Consider the following 22651-nt stretch of genomic DNA (forward strand, 5'->3'; position numbering starts at 1 on the left):
ATTTGACTTGTGATTTCTCAGGGCAGCAATCACTTAGTGCACACGGTTGAATCAGGACTTGTTATGAAAGCCACTTTAGTGTTACCCATCTAGAAACCTAAATACATGCATATGGAAAATGGTGATTTGTGATATCCACCCCTGTATTTGCCTGCCAAGCCTTAATCAGAGCCAAGAGGTTGGATAGATTTGGCTATTCTCTGTAAGTTGCATTGCAGGATAATTAGCACAAATGGGAGCCCTGATCACCTTTGAACTGAAGTAATCTGGTAGAATGTTTGACTATTTTTAATTATAGACATGTAAGCCAGTGTACCTTGATTTTTTTTTTAAACTCTTCAATACCGTTGAATATCTAAGCAGTAAAAGCTATGCAACTTCTTTGGGGAAAAATGCTCAAAGGCATGTATGCATGTATGTATGCACACAAACATAATTTTGCATAAATTTCAGGAAGTTGGTTTTCCCTCAAAAGCCCGTTCATTTTGAAGGCTCTGCCTTCTTCTTCTTCTTCTTCTTCTTTTTTTTTTTTTTTTTTTTTTTGACAGGCAGAGTGGACAGTGAGAGAGAGAGACAGAGAGAAAGGTCTTCCTTTTGCCGTTGGTTCACCTTCCAATGGCCGCCGCGGCTGGTGCACTGCGGCCGGCGCATCGCGCTGATCCGAAGGCAGGAGCCAGGTGCTTCTCCTGGTCTCCTATGGGGTGCAGGGCCCAAGCACTTGGGCCATCCTCCACTGCACTCCCTGGCCACAGCAGAGAGCTGGCCTGGAAGAGGGGCAACCGGGACAGAATCCGGCACCCCGACCGGGACTAGAACCCAATGTGCCGGCACCACAAGGCCAAGGATTAGCCTATTGAGCCGCGGCGCTGGCCCGAAGGCTCTGCCTTCAAAAATTCTTTGTTTTTTAAGGTTTTACTTTAAAGGCAGAGTTACACAGAGAGAGGGATAGACAGAGAAAGAGAGCTCTTCTACCTGTTGGTTCATTCCTCAAATAGCTGTAATGGCCAGGGCTGGGCCATGCCAAAGCCAGGAACCAGAAGCTTCATCTGGGTCTCCCACAGGTTGTAAGGGTCCAAGCACTTGACCTATTGTCTGCTGTTTTCTACGGTGCATTAGCAGAGAGCTGGTTCAGAAGTGGAGCAGCTAGGACTCAAACAAGGGCCCATATGGGAATTGACATTGCAACTACAACACTGACCCCAACTTGAAGAATTCTTATTGACATTAATTCAATAAATATAAAACAAGATAAATATTTAAGAAGTTGGGAATATAATGCATGGGTCTCAGCATTTATGATATTTAGAGCCTTTTTAGGACATCTTGCCTTTAAAAATGCATTTCTCCTACTGTCCTATTTAACTTTCATTCTTCCTGTTTTCCTTTTCTCTTGTCTACATAATCTTTATGTAATATAGCTCTTCTGGAAAAACTGTAAAACATTGGGGTTTTCTATTTCGGTACCATTCTCAATACTACTGTCAACTTTTAGTGTAATAAATCATTTATATGCTTTAGCAACCTAAGAAGTTAATTTAGGCAGTTGTTAAGGACTTCTCAAATTAGATCCATCTTTAGATGCTAACCCTTGCCATGGATAGTGTTTGATGTCCATCAGAATTAGAATGATCTGTATAATTTTCAAAACCAAAGTTCTCCCCACATTCAGAATGCTTTTCCTACATGAGTAAAACTTGCTAGCTATCAGACAATGCCTTTGTTGGCTCTAAAGAAGGGAAAAGCATCATGATGCCATGTGTTAAGCCGCTGCTTGGGATGCCCACATCCCATATGGGATTATCTGTTCAAATCCTGGCTAATTAGCTCTTCCAATTCAGGTCTGTACTAACACACCTGGGAAAAAGCAGATAATGGTCCAAATACTTCTGCCCCTGCCACCCAGGGAGACTACAAAAGGGAGTTGCTGACTCCTAGCTTATACCTGGCCTATCCTTGGCTGTTGTAGACATATAGGGAGTGAACCAGTGGATAGAAAATATCTCTACCTCCCTCCCTCCTTGTCACTCTGTCTTTCAAATAAGTAAATAAGTCTTTTACAAAAACTCAAAAATTGTTGCATCTGAATTGTTTTAAAAAGTAAATAATAATAAGTATAGCTTTGCCTTATATTTAACATATACATGCTTTAATGCTTTAGTGACATTTACTCATATCATTAAGCCAAATATTTTGTGTGTCCATACTAAACACTGGTGTTGAGTATCAGGTAGCAAAGATAAAAAGACATCTTTTCTGTATGCTCTAGATCTGCATGGATCAAAAATTGATCTTTCTTATGTAAGTCATATATATAAGTGTGGAGTGGTATCTTAACACGGGCTTTCATGGGTTGGGGACATAACTGGGAAGATGTTGGCCAAATAATGCAAAAAAAAATCAATTGGATAGGAGTAATAGACTCAAGAGCTCTGTTATACAGCATGATAATTATAATTAATAATAATTATAGACTTGAAAATTGCTAAGAAAGTAGATTTTAAGTGGTTTTACCACACACACACATATAAATAAGTGTGTCAGTATATATATATATATATATATATATATATATATAATTTTAATTAGCTTGATTTAGTCATTCCACCTGAACTTACATACCAAAAACATCAGGCTGTACACTTTAAAGGTAAAAATTTTGTCAACTGAAGAGCTAAAATAATTTAAATATTTATTTTTTTAAAGATTTATTTATTTTATTTGAAAGTCAGAGTTACACAGAGAGAGGAGAGGCAGAGAGAAAGAGGTCTTCCATCTGCTGGTTCACTTCCCAATTGGCTGCAATGGCCGGAGCTATGCCCATCTGAAGCCAGGAGCCAGGAGCTTCCTCTGGGTCTCCCACATGGGTTCAGGGGCCCAAGGACTTAGGCCTTCCTCTACTGCCTTCTCAGGCCATAGCAGAGAGCTGAATCAGAAGTGGAGCAGCCGGGACTAGAACCACCACCTATATGGGATGCCAGTGCTTCAGGCCAGGGCATTAACCCACTGCACCACAACTCCAGCCCCATTTAAATATTTAAATATATTCACTACATACATACAAAAAAGAAATTGTTTTTTCTCTACGCTCATTAATCAAACAATAAATGCTTTTTTCTTCTAGATATAATTACATATCAAAAATTATATAAACTGCTAATTTTACCTTTTTAATTAATCAGTTTTATACACATTTAAATTAGAAAAAATAATATATATATATATTTTATATCTAGGAATATAAAAATAATATTACCAAACTTGTAAATGAAATGAAAATCAAAGAGGATGAACATAAGATAGAAATAAGCAGTGTTTATCAGGACATGCAGAAAAAAGGTAAGATTTTTTTATTTTAAATCTACTGAATTCTAAGATATTATAAAATAATTTTAATGTGCAGGCTCATTTTTTCTGCAATAGCCAGTATTCTTGAATAAATGCTACCTTGATTCTTTTTCAGTTAGAGTTTTTAAAAATATTTCCCCATATTTATGTTAGGTAATAACAACAGTTCTGAATCTGATTCACACCTTTTGCATTTAATGTTCTGTAGTGTTAAAGTACTTATAAAACAACTACAAATTTTATATAGTACAATGAAATTTTTGTATTTATATATTAAGCATATTGAATATAACGACTAATGAAATTTTTCTTTGATAAATTAGATCTCACACAATTGCGTTTAGGATTAATTGGTTTCATATGGTTATTAGTAACCTTCCTAAGGATCTCATCTTTTTTCTTTTTTTTTTTTTTTTTTACCGTGCCCGGGGCGCACAGGGCCTGGCCGGGCACTGGTGGCGGGGCTGGCAGCCGGGCGCTGAGGGCCGCGACGATGAGCCTGGAGGGCGGCGCCATGGCTGCACGCCCCGACCCACCTCGGGATCTCACTTTATACATACCATACCCAAAAGTTAACTTAATGGATGATAGGTCTAACTGTGAAACTTAAAACTACAAAACTTCTGGAAGAAAGCATGAGTGATTACTTTTGCAACCTTGAGTTTGGCAAAGCTTCTTCAAATGAAACAAAAAACTCAAATAATAAAGGAAAAATAATATATTACCACAAATTTTTTTTCTTTTTTTTTAAACTTTTATTTAATGAATATAAATTTCCAAAGTACAGAATATGGATTACAATGGCTTCCCCCCTATAACGTCCCTCCAACCCGCAACCCTCCCTTATCCACTCCCTCTTCCCTTCCATTCACATCAAGATTCATTTTCAATTCTCTTTATATACAGAAGATCAGTTTAGCATACATTAAGTAAAGATTTCAACAGTTTGCTCCCACACAGAAACATAAAGTGAAAAATACAGTTTGAGTACTAGTTATAGCATTAAATCTCAATGTACAGCACACTAAGGACAAAGATCCTACATGAGGAGTAAGTGCACAGTGACTCCTGTTGTTGATTTAACAAATTGACACTCTTTTTTATGGCATCAGTAATCACCCTAGGCTCTTGTCATGAGCTGCCAAGGCTATGGAAGCCCCCTGAGTTCACTGACTCTGATCATATTTAGACAAGGCCATGGTCAAAGTGGAAGTTCTCGGCCGGCACTGCGGCTCACTAGGCTAATCCTCCGCCTAGTGGTGCCAGCACACCGGGTTCTAGTCCCAGTCGGGGCGCGGGATTCTGTCCCAGTTGCCCCTCTTCCAGGCCAGCCCTCTGCTGTGGCCAGGGAGTGCAGTGGAGGATGGCCCAGGTACTTGGGCCCTGCACCCCATGGGAGACCAGGAAAAGCACCTGGCTCCTGGCTCCTGCCATCGGATCAGCGCGGTGCACCGGCCGCAGCGCGCCGGCCGCGGCGGCCATTGAAGGCTGAACCAACGGCAAAGGAAGACCTTTCTCTCTGTCTCTCTCTCTCACTGTCCACTCTGCCTGTCAAAAAAAAAAAAAAAAAAAAAAGGTAGAAGTTCTCTCCTCCCTTCAGAGAAAGGTACCTCCTTCTTTGATGACCCATTCTTTCCAGTGGGATCTCACTCACAGAGATCTTTCATTTAGGTTTTTTTTTCCCCCAGAGTGTCTTGGCTTTCCATGCCTGAAATACTCTCATGGGCTTTTCAGCCGGATCCGCATGCCTTAAGGGCTGATTCTGAGGCCAGAGCGCTGTTTAGGACATTTGCCATTCTGTGGGTCTGCTGTGTATCTCACTTCCCATGTTGGATCAGTCTCTCCCTTTTTGATTCTATCAGCTAGTATTTGCAGACACTATTCTTGCTTATGTGATCCCTTTGGTTCTTAGTCCTATCATTACGATCAATTGTGAACAGAAATTGATCACTGGGACTAGTGAGATGGCATTGGTACATGCCACCTCGATGGGATTGAATTCGAATCCCCTGGTATGTTTCTAACTCCACCACTCCACCATTTGAGGCAAGTCAGCTTGAGCATGTCCCGAATTGCACATCTCTTCCCCCTCTTATTACCACTCTTATATTTAACAGCAATCACTTTTCAGTCAAGTTTCAACACTTAAGAAGAATTGTGTATTGATTACAGTATTCAACCAAAAGTATTAAGTAGAACAAACAAAAAAATACTAAGAGGGATAACATATTAAGCTGCTCATCAACAGTCAGGGTGAGGGCTGATCAAGTCACTGTTTCTCATAGTGTTCATTTCACTTTAACAGGTTTCCTTTTTGGTGCTCAGTTAGTTGTCACCTATCAAGGAGAACAAGTGGTATTTGTCCCTTTGGGATTGGCTTATTTCACTCAACATAATGTTTTCCAAATTCCTAACAGGGATCACTTTTCACTTAAAATTTAAACACCTAAGAAGAATTGTGTGTTAATTACAGAGTTCAACCAATGGTACTAGAACAAAAAAAAAATACTAAAATGGATAAAGTATTACATTGTACATCAACCGTCAGGACAAGAGCTGATCAAGTCACTGTTTCTCACAGTATCCATTTCACTTCAACAAGTTTCCCCTTTGGTGCTCAGTTAGTTGTCGCCAATCAGGGAGAACATATGTTATTTGTCCCTTTGGGACTGGCTTAATTCACTCAGCATGATGTTTTCCAAATTCCTCCATCTTGTTGCAAATGACTGGGTTTCATTGTTTTTGACTGCTGTATAGTATTCAATAGAGTACATGTCCCATAATTTCTTTATCCAGTCTACTGTTGATGGGCATTTGGGTTGGTTCCAGGTCTTAGCTATTGTGAATTGAGCTGCAATAAACATTAATGTGCAGACAGCTTTTTTGTTTGCCAATTTAATTTCCTTTGGGTAAATTCCAAGGAGTGGTATGGCTGGGTTGAATGGTAGGGTTATATTCAGGTTTCTGAGGAATCTCCAGACTGACTTCCATAGTGGCTTAACCAATTTGCATTCCCACCAACAGTGGGTTAGTGTCCCTTTTTCCCCACATCCTCTCCAGAATCTATTGTTGGTAGATTTCTGAACGTGAGCCATTCTAACTGGGGTGAGGTGGAACCTCATTGTGGTTTTGATTTGCATTTCCCTGATTGCTAGTGATCTTGAACATTTTTTCATGTGTCCGTTGGCCATTTGGATTTCCTCTTTTGAAAAATATCTATTGAGGTCCTTGGCCCATCTCTTAAGTGGGTTGTTTGTTTTGATGTTGTGGAGTTTCTTGATTTCTTTGTAGATTCTGGTTATCAACCCTTTATCTGTTGCATAGTTTGCAAATATATTTTCCCATTCTTATTACCACAAAATTATTGATTTTTGTTCTTTAATGCTGTGAAGAAAATGAAAAGACAGGTCGATGAAAATAAACAAAATTGACACACCATTGGCCAACTAACCAAAAATAGGAGGGAGCATACACAAACTAATAAAATTAGAGATGAAAAAAGGAAATGTAACAACAGACATCACAGAAATTAAGAGTCATCAGAAAGTACTACAAAGAGCCAACAAACCAGGAAATCTAGAAGAAATTGAAAGATTATTGGAACATACAACCTACCTAAATTGAGTCATGAAGACATAGAAAACCTAAGCAGACCCATAAGCAACAGAGAAACTGAATCAGTAATAAAGTCCCTTGCAACAAAGAGAAGCCAAGAACCGGATAGCTTCATCCTGAATTCTACCAGACATTTAAAGAACTAACACCAATTCTTCCCAAGCTATTCAAAACAATTGAAAGGAAGGGGATCATCCCAAATTCTTTTATGATGCAATCATCACTTTAATTCCTAAACCTGAAAAAGATGCAATAGAGAAAGACAACTACAGACCAATTTTCCTGATGAATACAGATATAAAACTCCTCAACAGAATAGTCGCCAATTGAATCCAACAACACACCAGGAAGATCATTCACCAGGACCATGTGGGATTTATCCTTGGTATGCAGGCATGATTCAACATTCACAAATCAATCAATGTAACACATCACAATAACAAATTGAAACAAAAACCATATGATTATCTCAATAGATGCAAAGAAAGCAGTTGATAAAATACAATACCATTTCTCTATGAAAACTCTAAGCAAATTGGGTATAGAAGGTACATTTTCAAAATAATCAACACAATTTATGAAAAATCCATGCCCAGCATCCTATTGAATGGGTAAATGTCGGAAGCATTCCCACTGAGATCTGGAATCGGATAAGAATTTCCACTCTCAACATTGCTATTCAATATTGTCCTGGAAATTTTAGCCAGAGCCATTAGACAAGAAAAAGAAATGAAAAGGATACAACTGGGAAGGAGGAAATCAAACTATCCCTATTTGAAGATGACTTCATTCTATATATATGGGATCCAAAAGACTTCACTAAAAGTCTATTGGAACTCATAGAAGAGTTTGGTAAAGTACCAGGATATAAAATCAACACACAAAAATCAACAGCCTTAATGTACACAGACAATGACACGGCTGAGAAAGGACTTCTAAGATCAATCCCATTCACAATAGCTAACAAAAAAGATCAAATACTTTGGAATAAATTTAACCAAGGATGTCAAAGATCTCTACAATGAGAATTATGAAGCATTAAAGAAAGAAATAGAAGATACAAAAAAATGGAAAAATCTTCCATGTTTGTGGACTGGAGGAATCAATATCATCAAAATTTCCATGCTTTCAAAAGCAGTTTACAGATTCAATGTGATAATAATTGAGATTCCAAGGACATTCTTCTCAGATCTAGAAAAAATAATGCTAAAGTTCATATGGAAATATAGGAGACCTCAAATAGCTAAAGCAATTTTATACAACAAAAAGCTGGAGGCATCACAATACCAGATTTCAAGAAATACTACAGGGCAGTTATAATCAAAATAGCCTGGTACTGGTACAGAAACAGAAGGGTAGACCAAAGGAACAGAATATAAATGCCAGAAAACAATCCATGCATTAACAACAAACTTACCTTTGACAAAGGAGCTAAAATCAATCCCTAGAGCAATGACAGTCTATTCAACAAAAGGTGCTGGGAAAATTTGATCTCCACATGCAGTATTATGAAGCAGGACTCCTACCTTACACAAAAATCCACTCAAAATGAATTAAATACCTAAATCTACAACCCAATACCATCAAATTATTAGAGAACATTGGGGAAACGCTGGAAGACATTGGCATAGGCAAAGAGTTCTTGGAAAAGTCCCCAGGGGCACAGGCAATCAAAGCCAAAATTGACAAATGGGATTACATCAAATTGATAATTTTCTGCACTGCAAAAGAAACACTTAGCAAAGTTAAGTTAAGAAGTAACCAATTTAATGGGAGAAATTATTTGCAACCTATACAACTGATTTAAGATAAATATCCAGAATATATAAAGAGTTCAAGAAACTCAACAACAACAAAACAACCCATTTTAGAAATGGGCAAAGGACTTAAATGACATTTTTCAAAAGAAGAAATCCAAATAGTCAACAAACACATGAAAAATGCTCAGTATCACTAGCCATCAGGGAAATGCAAATTAAAACCACAGTGAGGTTTCACCCTATCTGCATTAGAATGACTTTCATGCAGAAACCAACAAACAACAAATGCTGGCAAGGATGTGGGGAAAAAGGTACCCTAATCCACTGTTGGTGGGAATGTAAACTGGTAAAGACACTATGGAAGACAGTATGTAGAAACTTGAGAAATCTGAATATAGATCTACCATATGACCCACCATCCCACTTCTGGGAATTTACCCAAGGGAAATGAAATCAACATATGAAAGAGTTATCTGTACCTTTTTATTGCTGCTCAATTCACAATAGCTAAGACATGGTATCAACCCAAATGTTCATCAACTAAAGACTGGATAAAGAAATTATGGGACACATACACCATGGAATACTACACAGCCGTTAAAAAAAAGGAATCTTGTCATTTGCAACAAAATGGATGAAATTGGAAAACATCATACTGAGTGAAATAAGCCAGTCCTAAAGGGATAAATATCACATGTTCTTTCTGACCTGTGATAACTAGCAGAGCAACTAAAAGGCAATCTGTAGTTGTGTAATTGACACTTTGAGAAGCAATGTTTTGAACAGCCCTTGTCTTGACTGTTGAGTAACAGTTGTTGTTGTTGTTTTCATTCTATTTGTTTAACTCTTTGCTTAACATAGAGTTAATCATATGTGTATAAATTTAATTGAAAATAGATCTTAGTAAAAAAAAGTAGGAATAAGTGAGGGAGGAGGAAGAGGTATGGGAGTGTGGGTGGGATGATGGGCATGGTAGGAAGAATCACCATGTTCTTAAAAGTTGTAATTATGAACTGTATGAAGTTTGTAACTGTAAAGCTGTATAGTTCTGTACATAAAAAAAGTGATGTGAATGAAAAACTCACGAAGGAGATAAAAATCATTGAAAAGAACTAAATAGAAATTTTGGAGATGAAATCTTCAATCAATGAAATAAAAAATATGATTGAGAGCTCTAGCATCAGAAGAGGAAAGAATTTTTGAGCAGGAGGCCAAGACCTTTGAAATAACAAAATCAGACAAAAATGAAGAGAAAAGATTTTTGAAAGAATGAAGAAAGTCTGTGTGAAAAATTTGATGCCATTAAGCAATCCAATATCCATACCATAATGATGCTGAAACAAAAGAGAAGGAAAATGATATTGAGAACCTGCTAAGTGAAATAATAGTTGAAAATTTCCCAGGTCTTGAAAGAGACATGGACATCAGATACAGGAAGCTTAAGGACCCCAAAGGGATTCAGCCAAAAAAGATCTTCTCTAAGGCATATTGTAGACAAATTTCCAAGAGTTAAGGATAAGGAGAGAATCCTAAAAACAATAAGAAAAAGGCATTAAGTTGCATATAAAGGAAAACCAACTGGATTAACAACAGACTTCTCAGCAGAAATGCTACAGACCATGACAATAGAATGATATATTGAAAGTCTTAAAAGGAAAAAAAAATTACAAATGGAGGATGGTATATCCAATGAAGGTATCCTTTAAAAGTGAAGGAGAAATAAAATATTTTCCAGATAAGAAAAGAGCTGAGAGGCTGGTGCTGTGGCATAGTAGGCTAAGCCTCCCCCTGCAGTACCCCAGCATCCCATCTGGGTACCAGTTCATGTCCCAACAGCTCTCTGCTTATGGCCTAGGAAAGCAGTGGAACATAGCCCAAAAGCTTGGGACTCTGCACTCTCGTGGAAGACCCAGAAGAAGCTCCTGAGTCCTAATTTTGGATTGTCTAAGCTGTGACCTTTGTGGCCATTTGGGGAGTAAACCAGCAGATGGAAGACCTTTCTCTCTGTCTCTCCCTCCGTCTGCAACTCTACCTTACAAACAAGTAAACAAAAGGTAATTTAAAAAAAACTCTTAGAGAAGCCACCATCACCAGACCAACCTTACAGGAAATCGTGAAGGGGTCTTGCATTAGAAGTAAACATCATTAAAGCACATGATACCAACAAATTCATTAACAGAGCAGGTACAATCAGTATCCAATCAACAAAATACAGATGTAAGTGCTTATCTATCAATACTAATCATGAATGTAAATAATTCAGTTCCCCAGCCAAAAGACTTAGGTTGACTGAAATTATTAAATACATATATAATATATATATAATATACATATATATATGCTTCCTTTAAGAAACTCACTTTACAAACAAAGATATACACAGTCTGAAAGTGAAAGGCTAGAAAAAGATAAACCAGGCAACTGGAAACCAAAAACAAGCAGGAATAGCTATCCTGTTACCAGGTAAAACAGACTTTAAATAAAAAACTATAAAAAGAGATAAAGAGAGACATTACATTTTGATAAAAGGTTTGATTCATCAAGAAGACACAACAATCATAAATATATATGTACCCAACATAAGACCATCCAGGTATATACAGCAAATACTATTACACCTAAAGGGAGAGATAGATTACAATACAATGATATTGGGTGCCTTCAATACCCTACTCTCATCAATGGACAGATCATCCAGACAGAAAATCTATAAAGATACATCAGAGTTGAAACACACTCTGGAAAAAATGAACCTAACAGACATTAATGTGGGCCATTTCACCCAACTGCTTACAGAATACACCTTCTTCTCATCAGCACATGAAACATTTTCTAGACCGTATATTGGTTCACAAGTCAAGTCTCAGTAAATTTAAAAAGATTGAAATCATAACATGTATTTTCTCAGACCATAGAGGAATAAAAATAGAAATCAACAATAAGAGTAACAATAGAACACTCATAAATACTTAAGAATTAAACAACATACTACTGAATGATCAATGGGTCATTGAAGAAATTAAAAAGGAAATTAAAATCTTTCCTGAAATAAAATGAAAATGAAAACAAAAAATCTGAAAACCTGTGAGATACAGCAAAATCAGTATTAAGATGGAAGTTTATAGCTTTAAGTACTTACATTAAAAATGTCTCAAAAATCTAATGATGCATCTTGGTGACTTAAAAAACAAAAACAAACCAAACCCAAAATCAGCAAGAGGTGAGAAATAGTAAAGATCAGCATAGAAACAAATGAAATTGAAGTTGATAAACAAAAGAGCAACAAAATAAAAGGCTGGGTTTATTTAAAAAAAAAAAAAGATAAATAAAATAGATAAGCCTCTAGCCAGACTAACAAAGGAAAAAAGAGAGAAAACTCAAATAAAATTAGAGATGAAAAGAGACATTATGGGGCTGTTCCTGTGGCTTAGCGGGTGGGGCCACCACCTACAGTGTTGGCATCCCATATGGACAGTAGTTCGAGTCCCAGCTGCTCCACTTCCAGTCCAGCTCTCTGCTGAGGCCTAGGAATGTAGAAGATAGCCAGGCCTTTGGGCCCCTGCAGCCATACTGAAGACCCAGAAGAAGTTCCTGACTTCTGTTTTTGGATCAGCCCAGCTCCAGTCATTGCAGCCAGTTGGAGAGACCTCTCTCTCTCTCTCTCTCTCTTTCTCTCTCTCTCTCTCTCTCTCTTTCTCACTCTCTCTACCCCCCTACTCCCTACCTCTGTCCCTCACTCCCTTCCTCCCTCCTCCTCTCTGCCTCTCTGTAACTCTGCCTTTCAAATGAGTAAATAAATCTTTAAAAAAAGAAAAGAAGACATTACAACTGACACCACTGAAATATAGAGTATCATAAGAAATTACTATGAAGAACTATATGCTAATAAACTGGTAAAACTCAAAGAAATGGATAAGTTCCTGCATACATATAACCTACCATGATTAAATCAATAAGATATAGACAAGATAAACAGACCATAACAAGTGACAAGATTGAAGCAGTAATCAAGTTTTCCATCAAGGAAAACTCCAGGACCTGATGGCTTTACTACAGTTCTACAAAACATTCAAAGACAAAGCAACTCTAATACTTCTCAAACTATTGCAAAATATTGAGTGATATGGTACTCTGCCAAACTCTTTTTATGAGACCAGCATCACTTTATCCAACACTGGACAAAGACAAAACACAAAATCTATAGATCTATATCCTTAATGAACATGGATGCAAAGATTCTCAACAAAACATTAGGAAATCAAATCCAAAACCACATCAAAAAAGATCATTAATTATGATCAACTGGATTGTGAGGGCGATTCAACATTTGTGAATTAACACCATAAATCACATAAATAGAATGAAGGACAACAACCATGTGGTCATCAAAACAAATGCAGAGAAATAATTTGATAAGATTCAACACCCCTTCATGATAAAAACCCTCCACAAATTAGAGATAGAAGTAACAGATCTCAAAATTATAAAGGCTGTATATGTATGACAAACCAACACCCAATATCATAATATCATACTGAATGGGGAAAAGCTGAAAGCATTTCCCCTCAGATCTGGAGCAAGACAAGGGCACCAAAGTTGAAAAAGAGAAAATTAAATTATCCATGCTTGCAGTCTACATGATATTGTACATAGAAAAACCTAAACACTCCACCAAAAAGCTGTTAGAATTGATAAACCAGTTCAGTAAAGCTACAGATTACAAAGTAAACACACAAAAAACAGTAGTGTTTTTATACTTCAGTAATGAACTCACTGAAAGAGAAATCCCATTCATGATAGCCACAACAACAACAGCAACTATTTAGGAATAAATTTTTTTTATCTTTTATTTAATGAATATAAATTTCCAAAGTACGACTCATGGGTTACAATGGCTTTCCCCCCATACCGTCCCTCCCACCCACAACCCTCCCCTTTCCCACTCCCTCTCCCCTTCCATTCACATCAAGATTCATTTTCGATTATCTTAATATACAGAAGATCAGCTTAGTATACCTTAAGTAAGGATTTCAACAGTTTGTTCTATTTAGGAATAAATTTAACCAAAGAAGTAAAATATTTCTACAATGAAAATTATTACTGATGAAAGAAGTTATCTGGGACACACACACACACAAAAAGGGAAAGATTTTTCTTTCTTATGGATAGGAAGAATCAATATCATTAAAGTGTCTGAAATATCTGAAGCAATCTACAGATTCAAAGCAATCCCTAACAAAATACCAATGACATTCTTTACTATATTAGAAAAAGCAATTCTAAAATTCATATGGAATCACAAAAGACCCAGAATAGCCAAGGCAATCCTGAGCAAGAAAAATCAAGCTGAACACACCGCAATACCTGACTTCAAAGCATACTAAAAACCTATAGTAATTTAAAGAGCATGGTACTGTCAAAGAAAAAAAGCCCTATATAAATCAATTGAACAGAACAGGAAGCCCAGAAATTAATCCAAGCACTTACAGCCAATTAATTTTTGACAAAACTGCTCAGACCATACATTGGAATAAGAATAATCTCTTCAACAAGTGGTGCTGAAGAAACTGGATGTATATGTGTAAAAGAATGAAATTAGATCTATACTTCTCACCATATACAAAAGTCAAATCAAGAGGGATCAAAGACCTAAATTTAAGACCTGAGACTAAGAAATTGCTAGAAGAAAATTTAAGCAAAACACTCCAAGACACTGAGATGAGGGACAACTTCTTGGACAAGACCTCCAAAGCACCAGCAACAAAAGCAAAACTAGACAAAGGAGATTATACAAAACTCTGAAGCTTCCGAACAGCAAAGGACGCAATCAATAGAATGAAGAGACATCCAACAGAATGGGGGAAAACATTTGTGCTACCTATTTAACAAAGGATTATAATATCCAGAATGTATCAGCAATTAAAAAAAAAAAACTCAACAACAACAAAATCCAGTTAAGATATGGGCAACAGACCTCAATAAGACACTTCTCAAAAGATTAAATACAGGGACAGCATTGTGACATGGTGGGTAAAGCTGAACCTGCAACACTGGCATCCCATATGAGCAGTGGTTCGATTCCTGACTGCTCCACTTCTGATCTAGCTCACTGCTTTTGCTCCTGGGAAAACAGCAGAGGGTGACCCAGGTGCCTGGGGACCTGCACCCAAGTAGGAGATGCAGAAGAAGCTCCTGGTTCCTGACTTGGGCCGGTCTAGCTCTGGTCATTGCAGCCACCTGGTAGTAAACTCAAGGATGGAAGATTCTCTCTCTCTCTCTCTCTCTCTCTCTCTCTCTCTCTCCAACTCTACTTTTCAAATAAATAAATCTTAAAGAAGAAGAAATACAAATGGCCAACAAACATGAAAAAATGCTCAACATCACTACCCATCAGGGAAATGCAGATCCAAAGCACAGTAAGATTTTACCTCACTTCTGTCAGAATGGCTAAAATCCAAAAGACAGAGAGTAACAAATGCTTTCAATAATGTGATGGGAATGTAAATTAGTGCAGCCACAGTGGAAAAGAGGATGGAGATTTCTTTAAAAACTAGAAATATATTTACCATATGATCCAGCAATCTCAGTAACTGGGTATATACCCAAAAGACATGAACACATTGTATCGAAGAGATACTTGCACCACCATGTTTGCAGCAGCACTGTTCACAATAGCCAATACCTGGAATCAACCAAGTTGTTAAACATCATCAGATGAATGGATAAAGAAAATGGAATATTACTGAGTTATAAAAATGAAATTCTACCAGTTGCATCAAAATGGATGTAGCTGGGGGGCATCACTGAGTAAAATAGTCCAGACACAGAAAAACAAATTCAAATGCCCCATGTTCTTTCCCTTATATGTGGGAGCTAAACTTAAAAAAGAAAAAGAAATGTCTGTGTGTGTCAGTATTGCTACAAACACAGTTTTATCACTTTTTTTTGTATCTTTGTCAAACTAATGATATACTACTATAGTTTTAATAATCTGTGATTATTTTAAAATTTACTGTATATGAGTCAAATGTACATTTTTCATTTGACTACTGTTACAGTATTTGGCTATATTCCCAGTGACCTATGGTCTTTTTACTTTTCACTTGTTGAACTCTTTATTTAGTGACACATTAAGCCTTTGACTATAATATAAATTAATAATATGTTGTCTCAAAAAAGAAGAAAGGAAGGGAGGGTGTGAGGGAGGTAGGGAGGATGAGAAGAAGGAGGATGAGAAGGAAGGAAGGAACGAGGGAGGGCAGGAGGGAGGGAGGGAAGACAGAAAGAAATAAGGAAATGAAAGAAAGGGATAAGTAGAGAGGGAGGGAGGCAGAAATGAAAGTGTCATGATATCCTTAGAATTGTATCTATAGGGGTTGGCGCTGTGGCATGGCAGGTGAAAGCCACCACCTGCAGTGTTGACATCCCATATGAGCACCAGTTTGAGTCTGGCTGCTCCACTTCTGATCCAACTCTCTGCTATGGCCTGGGAAAGTGGCAGAAGATAGCCCAAGTCCTTGGGCCCCTCCACCCACATAAGAGACCCGGAAGAAGCTCCTGACTCCTGTCTTGGATTGGCGCAGCTCTAGCCATTGCAGCAATCTGGAGAGTGAGCCAGCGTATGGAGGACCTCTCTCCCTATCTCTGCCTCTGTCTCTGTATCTCTGCCTTTCAGAAAAATAAATAAATCTTAAAAAAATAAGAATTGTATCTATGAACTACATTAAATCTATTCTGTTTGTATTACATGAAAATTGATGAGAATTGTGTTGTGGTAATTACCAATCATTTGATTTGACCCTGAGAATCTAATGTACTAACAAAAATTCCTTTAAAAATAAATTTAAAAAGGAAAAAATGTAAAGATCATATGAGACTTAGATAATGATAGTGACATCTGTGAAAGACAGTTGTTTCTTCATGTAGTGAAGGCTTGAAGTTGCTGTAGTCAAAAAGATTTACATTGAGAAAGAAAAACTAGAAATGAAATGGAAAAGAGAAAGGACAGTCTGGAACCTTCATCTTTCTTGAACCTCTATCAACTTTGGTGATATGGCAACTGACAGGAAGAGATAATTAATACCCTTTCCCATGGGGCTTCAAGTACTTATATCCTAAGACTCATAGAAGATGAAATTTGGTTAGAGTTTTAGAAGCTTTGAAATGGAATGCTTCTTCATAGTAGTAAGGGAATCCAGTGACCAGTGACAACTTACATGAATTGCAGTATTGCCTGGAGCTGTACATTGACCTTTAGAAGCTAATAGCTGCTAATTTGGCAAACCAGAAGATCAGCAACACCATTTGTCAACTGCAGCATGGCCTGGCATCCTACACTGACCTTCAGAAAAAATTAGTGTCTACTTTACTTTACATCCCACATCTTTTGAATATCAAGGGAATGCTGAGAGAAACATATTTCTAATTTGGTTAAGATTGTACAAAAACACCAATGATAGAGGAGTAGTAAACAGTGTTAAAGCACTGAAGATTTTTATAATGTCTGTAACAGTCATAAAATTACTAAGTTTATCAGATTCTAATAAATTAAATATTCATGATCACTAGGATAAACACTAAAGGAAGAGGAAAATAACATATGTCAAACTAAGGATAAACAGGGCATAAGGAGAGAAAAATGAGGAATGGTAATATTCAATCCAAAGGAAAGCAAATGAGAAAGGAACATGACACAAAGCCAGCAAAAAATAATAATCTTGTAGATATAAACCAAAACAAATCAGTAAATGCATTAGATAAAACTTGATTACATGTTCCAATTAAAAGACAAACATTGTCATATTTGATAAAAAATTAAAATCTTCTAATATGCTGCTTTCAGAAGACATCCCTAAAATATAAAGATAATGAAATACTTAAAGCAAAAGATGAAGAGGAACATACCATGCAAATTCATTTCCTATCTTTTTGTTGCAAAAAGATTCAACAAATAAATGCCAGACACTATGACTAGGGCTAGATTCTGTGACTTCTTTAGTTGTAAGACTAAAGAATTAAGAAGTGACTAAAGGTTTTTGAAAAAGTGATGACCATATTTAGAAGCATGATTTAGGAATAATGACCTGGCAATAGTGGGACAGAGTACAGACTGGTGATAGAGACTGGCCATAGAGTCCAAGTGAGGAAAAATGAGGCCTGAAACTAAGTAAGTAGTAGAATAGTTGTGCATGGGATTTGTGGACTAATTGACTCTTCTCTTTAAAAATCAAAGATGTCTCTTTTTCATTTATGTACTCTTTAGAATACTATACCGCAGTAAGAAACAACGAAATCCAGTCATTTGCAACAAAATGGAGGAATCTGGAACACATGATGCTGAGTGAAATAAGCCAGTCCCAAAGGGACAAATACCATATGTTCTCCCTGATCGGTGACGACTGACTGAACACCAAGAGGGAAACCTGTTGGAGTGAGGTGGACACTATGGGAAATGGTGGCTTGATCAGCATAGCCCTGACTGTTAATGAACAACTTAATACATTATCCCTCTTAGTAGTTTTTTTTATCTGTTCTACTTAATATGACTGATTTAGATCTGTAATTGATGCACAGTTATTCTTAAGTGTTGAAAATTAACTGAAATGTGATCCCTGTTGAACATGGTGGTGGGAATGGGAGAGGGAAGAGATGTATAATTTGGGACATGCTCAGGCTGACTTGCCCCAAGTGGTGGAGTTGGAAGCATACCAGGGGATTCCAATTCAATCCCATCGAGGTGGCATGTACCAATGCCATCTCACTGTTCCAGGTGATCAGTTTCAGTTCACAGTTGGTCATGGTGAAGGGACTGGGAGTCAAAGGGAACACATAGACAAGTCTAGTACCTGCTAACGCTAACCGATGGAGTAAATAAAGGGGAGAGTGATCCAACATGGGAAGTGAGATACTCAGCAGACTCATAGAATGGCAGATGTCCTAAATAGCACTCTGGCCTCAGAATCAGCCCTAAAGGCATTCGGAGCTGGCTGAAAAGCTCATGAGAGTATTTCAGGCATGGAAAGCCAAGACACTCTGGCAAAAGATCTCTGCGAGTGAGATCCCAGTGGAAAGAACAGGTCTTCAAAGAAGGAGGTACCTTTCTCTGAAGGGAGGAGAGAACCTCCACTTTGACTATGACCTTGTCTAAACAAGATAAGAGTCGGAGAACTCAGAGGGCTTCCATAGCCTTGGAAACTCATGACTGGAGCATAGGGAGATTACTGATGCCATAGACAGGAGTGTCAATTGGTAAAGTCAACAACAGGAGTCCCTGTGCACTTACTCCTCATGTAGGATCTCTATCCTTAATGTGCTGTACATTGAGATTTAATGCTATAACGAGTACTCAAACAATATATTTCACTTTGTGTTTCTATGGGGGTGCAAACTGTTGAAATCCTTACTTAATGCATACTAAACTGATCCTCTGTAAAAAAAAAAAAAAAAAGAAAAAAAAAAAGAAATTATCAATTCCCAACTTGACTCTCACTGGGATTAAACATGACAATAGGTCTGCTCTGATTTCATCATCATTTAAAAAAATCATCTATTATTTTTCACTTTATGTTTCTGTGTGGGAGCAAACTGTTGAAATCCATACTTAATGTATACTAAGCTGATCTTCTGTATATTAAGATAATCGAAAATGAATCATGATGTGAATGGAAGGGGAGAGGGAGTGGGAAAGGGGAGGGTTGTGGGTGGGAGGGACGGTATGGGGGGGAAGCCATTGTAATCCATAAGTCGTACTTTGGAAAATTATATGCATTAAATAAAAGTTAAAAAAAAAAAATCAAAGATGTCCTTGTCCTCCCATCCTATATGGCATGATGTCTTTAACAGAAATAAAGAAGATTAGAGAAAATTGGATGAAGCATAAAAATATGACATGGATATGAGAGAGGTCTGATGACATAAAAGTGTACAACAGGAGCATTATTTTACTCTGGTGTTAATAGTAGTCAAGGCCCTGTGTGCCTAGAAACCCAGGCTTGTGTCACTCTTAAAACACTTAATCTTCTTATTTTCTAGGTCTTGGCTATTTTAGAGTAAAATCTAGTTAATTCATACAAAAGTACTTGGTAAGTGACCACTGTGTTTCAACCATTATTCAGAGTATTGTCAAAAATACATAAAAGCTACCCTAACCATAAATAAATTCTAAAATATATTTTATTTTAAAAATTTACTTTCTTGTAAATTTTAAAATACTAAAACTACAGGTGTATAATATTTGTAAAATGTTAACTGAATTCTATTTTTGTTTTATTTAGTTGAATTAAATGAAGAAAAGTACAATGAACTAATAAAGAAAAAGGAGATGGAAATTTCAGAGTTAAAAGTAAAATTAGAAACTCAAGAAAAGAGAAAACAAAATGAAATAATCAAACTACACCTGGAGGTAGGTGTTTAAGAATCTGCTAAACTTAAGGAATCATTCCTTATTATAAAACATACTTCGAGTATTTTTATCACAATTAGACACATTTCAGGACTAGAAACAGTTCTTTACACAAGCTCATTCTCTATCAAATACCATGCTCAAGCACCATCCACCAGCTACGCTGCCTTTCAGCACTTAACCTGAAGGTGGGACTCTTCACTTGCTCAAAAGGTCTTGCTTTCCAGCGATGTTGCTGCTTCTGGACAAGGGGACAGATAACTGAGGGGTTACCTGCTTCTTACAGCCATTCCCTGCAGGCTTCTTAAGACTACCATTCCAGGAGAAATTGTAGAAACTTGGAAAGCCAACTAGAAATTCCTCCTGTTTTGTTTGGGATAAAAAAGACAAATTTCTCCCTAATAAATTCCTAGGGGAAAATATATATATATTGTAGGAGCCAACACTGAGGCACAGCAGGTTAAAGCCATGGCCTGCAGTGCCACAAGCATGCCATATAGGCACAAGTTCAAGTCCCAGGTGCTCCACTTCTGATCCAACTTCCTACTAATATGCCTGGGAAAGTAACAGAGGATGGCACAAATCTTTGAGACCCTGCACCCATATGGAAATCCAGAAGAAGCTCCTGGATCCTGGCTTCAGCCTGGCCCAACCCCGGCCATTGCAGCCCTTTGGGGAGTGAACCAATAGATGGAAGATCTCTCTCACTCTCTGTGTCTGTCTGTCTCTACTTCTTTCTCTGTAACTTTGCCTTTCAAGTAAATAAATAAATCATCATAAAAAATTGTAGAGGCAAGCACACCAGATTCCTAAAATAACATTTTAAAAGAATTTTGAATAGGGTATCTTAAAGGAACTTCAAATAAGGTATCTTGCAGGCCAAAACTCCACTCTGCTCTAAAGCATTTTTAGTTATTTCAGTTGACGTCAGACTCTCAGAGATATTGATATTTTGACAAGAAAACTGTCCTTAAATTTTTTTCTATATTCTACCCATCTTCCTTTCCATACTTCTTCGCATTGTTTCCCCAAACTTAAACTCCCACCTTAATTTCTGTTGTATAAATTTGCGAGTCTTAAGTTAGTTACTTACTATTCATTTTCTCAAAACTCTGATACCTCTGGAGTGTTTGGTGAGAAACCATGTGTAATCATTAGGTAGAAAGGAAATTTATGTTAGCTTTAGAGGCTCTTTGCTGTTACTGCTACTGTTGCTTACTTCTGACCAAGTATACCCACAAACTACTGACAAGGCTGAAATATGATAGGTCTTATTTCTGATCTACCACCAATTTCCAATCCACTAGCTGGGAATTTGTATTTTCTTTGCCATCTGGTCTCTGTCACTAGACTATCCCAAGCCTGTTATTTGATTGGTATTCAAAATTCTGTTGGTTGTCTTCATCATAACTACACATTTCTCGCCCCAAACCAAAACACAGTGTCACTGAGAGTTTGTTGTTATTGTTTATCAAAGAGACTCAATAAAACAAATCTAAAGAGAAGTATAATAAAATGCTGCACAAAAGAAATTTTAGAAGAAATTCAGAAATTTTAATACTGATTCAGCTAAATTTGAACCAGCAAGAATTTAAACTAAATCAACAAAATCATATCCAACTCTATCACTAAGTCTCAATGTTTCTACAAAAGTATATATGAATTTTTTTCCAATAATTGTTAATGGAACTGTATTTTCTTTGCAGAAGTATGCTGAAGATAATGTAAAAATATTTTTATTCATCTTTAAGCTAAACTAGATTCTCAACCCTGGCAGGCTGATGGGGTCATCTGATGTTTTAGGTAAAAGATGGTGCTAGCCGTACCCTAGAATCTCTGAAGTGGTGCCCAAGCACTTGGTACTTTTTTAAAAAGTTCCCCAGATAATTTTAATATCCAACAGAGTCAAATTTGTTGGAATATTTTTTGCTTTTTAAAATTGTTTCTTAATGAAATATTTTTTCATAATGTTGTATAGACAATGTATGTAAATTACAGATTATATGTTGGATATCATGAATTATATTTATTTTATGGACATGCTTGTTTCTAATTGTTTTACTAGAATGTTCTTAATAACTTTTTTAAACTTGTTTCAGTTCAATGCCAAACTAGCAAAAGTTCAGACTAAATCAAAATCATATCCAGATGCTACTGTTTTGCCACAGAGTATCTACAGAAGGGTATGTGAGTTTTCTTCCATGACTGTTGCTTAAGAAAATAATTTTCTTAATATGTTTCTATAAAAAATTATCTAGGCTGGCGCCGCGGCTCAATAGGCTAATCCTCCACCTAGCGGTGCCGGCACACCGGGTTCTAGTCCTGGTCGGGGCACCGGATTCTGTCCCGGTTGCCCCTCTTCCAGGCCAGCTCTCTGCTGTGGCCCCGGAGTGCAGTGGAGGATGGCCCAAGTGCTTGGGCCCTGCACCCCATGGGAGACCAGGAGAAACACCTGGCTCCTGCCTTCGGATCAGCGCAGTGGGCCGGCCGCAGCACACCAGCCATGGCGGTCACTGGAGGGTGAACCAAC

General features: G+C 37.3%; 1 protein-coding gene across 5 annotated transcripts in view; it reads left to right on the plus strand.

Moving 5' to 3' along the window:
* CCDC152 (coiled-coil domain containing 152) overlaps window positions 1-22651 on the plus strand; it is a 61148-nt gene that overhangs the window by 36815 nt on the left and 1682 nt on the right. For all 5 annotated transcript variants that reach the window (XM_008262157.4, XM_051853510.2, XM_051853508.2 and 2 more), the window contains exons 6-8: window positions 3234-3336; window positions 19994-20121; window positions 22221-22304. In XM_008262157.4, coding sequence (XP_008260379.1) covers window positions 3234-3336; window positions 19994-20121; window positions 22221-22304 — 315 coding nt within the window. The remainder of the gene's footprint in view (window positions 1-3233; window positions 3337-19993; window positions 20122-22220; window positions 22305-22651) is intronic.

Source organism: Oryctolagus cuniculus, chromosome 14 (assembly GCF_964237555.1).
Source record: "Oryctolagus cuniculus chromosome 14, mOryCun1.1, whole genome shotgun sequence".
Lineage (NCBI taxonomy): Eukaryota > Metazoa > Chordata > Mammalia > Lagomorpha > Leporidae > Oryctolagus > Oryctolagus cuniculus.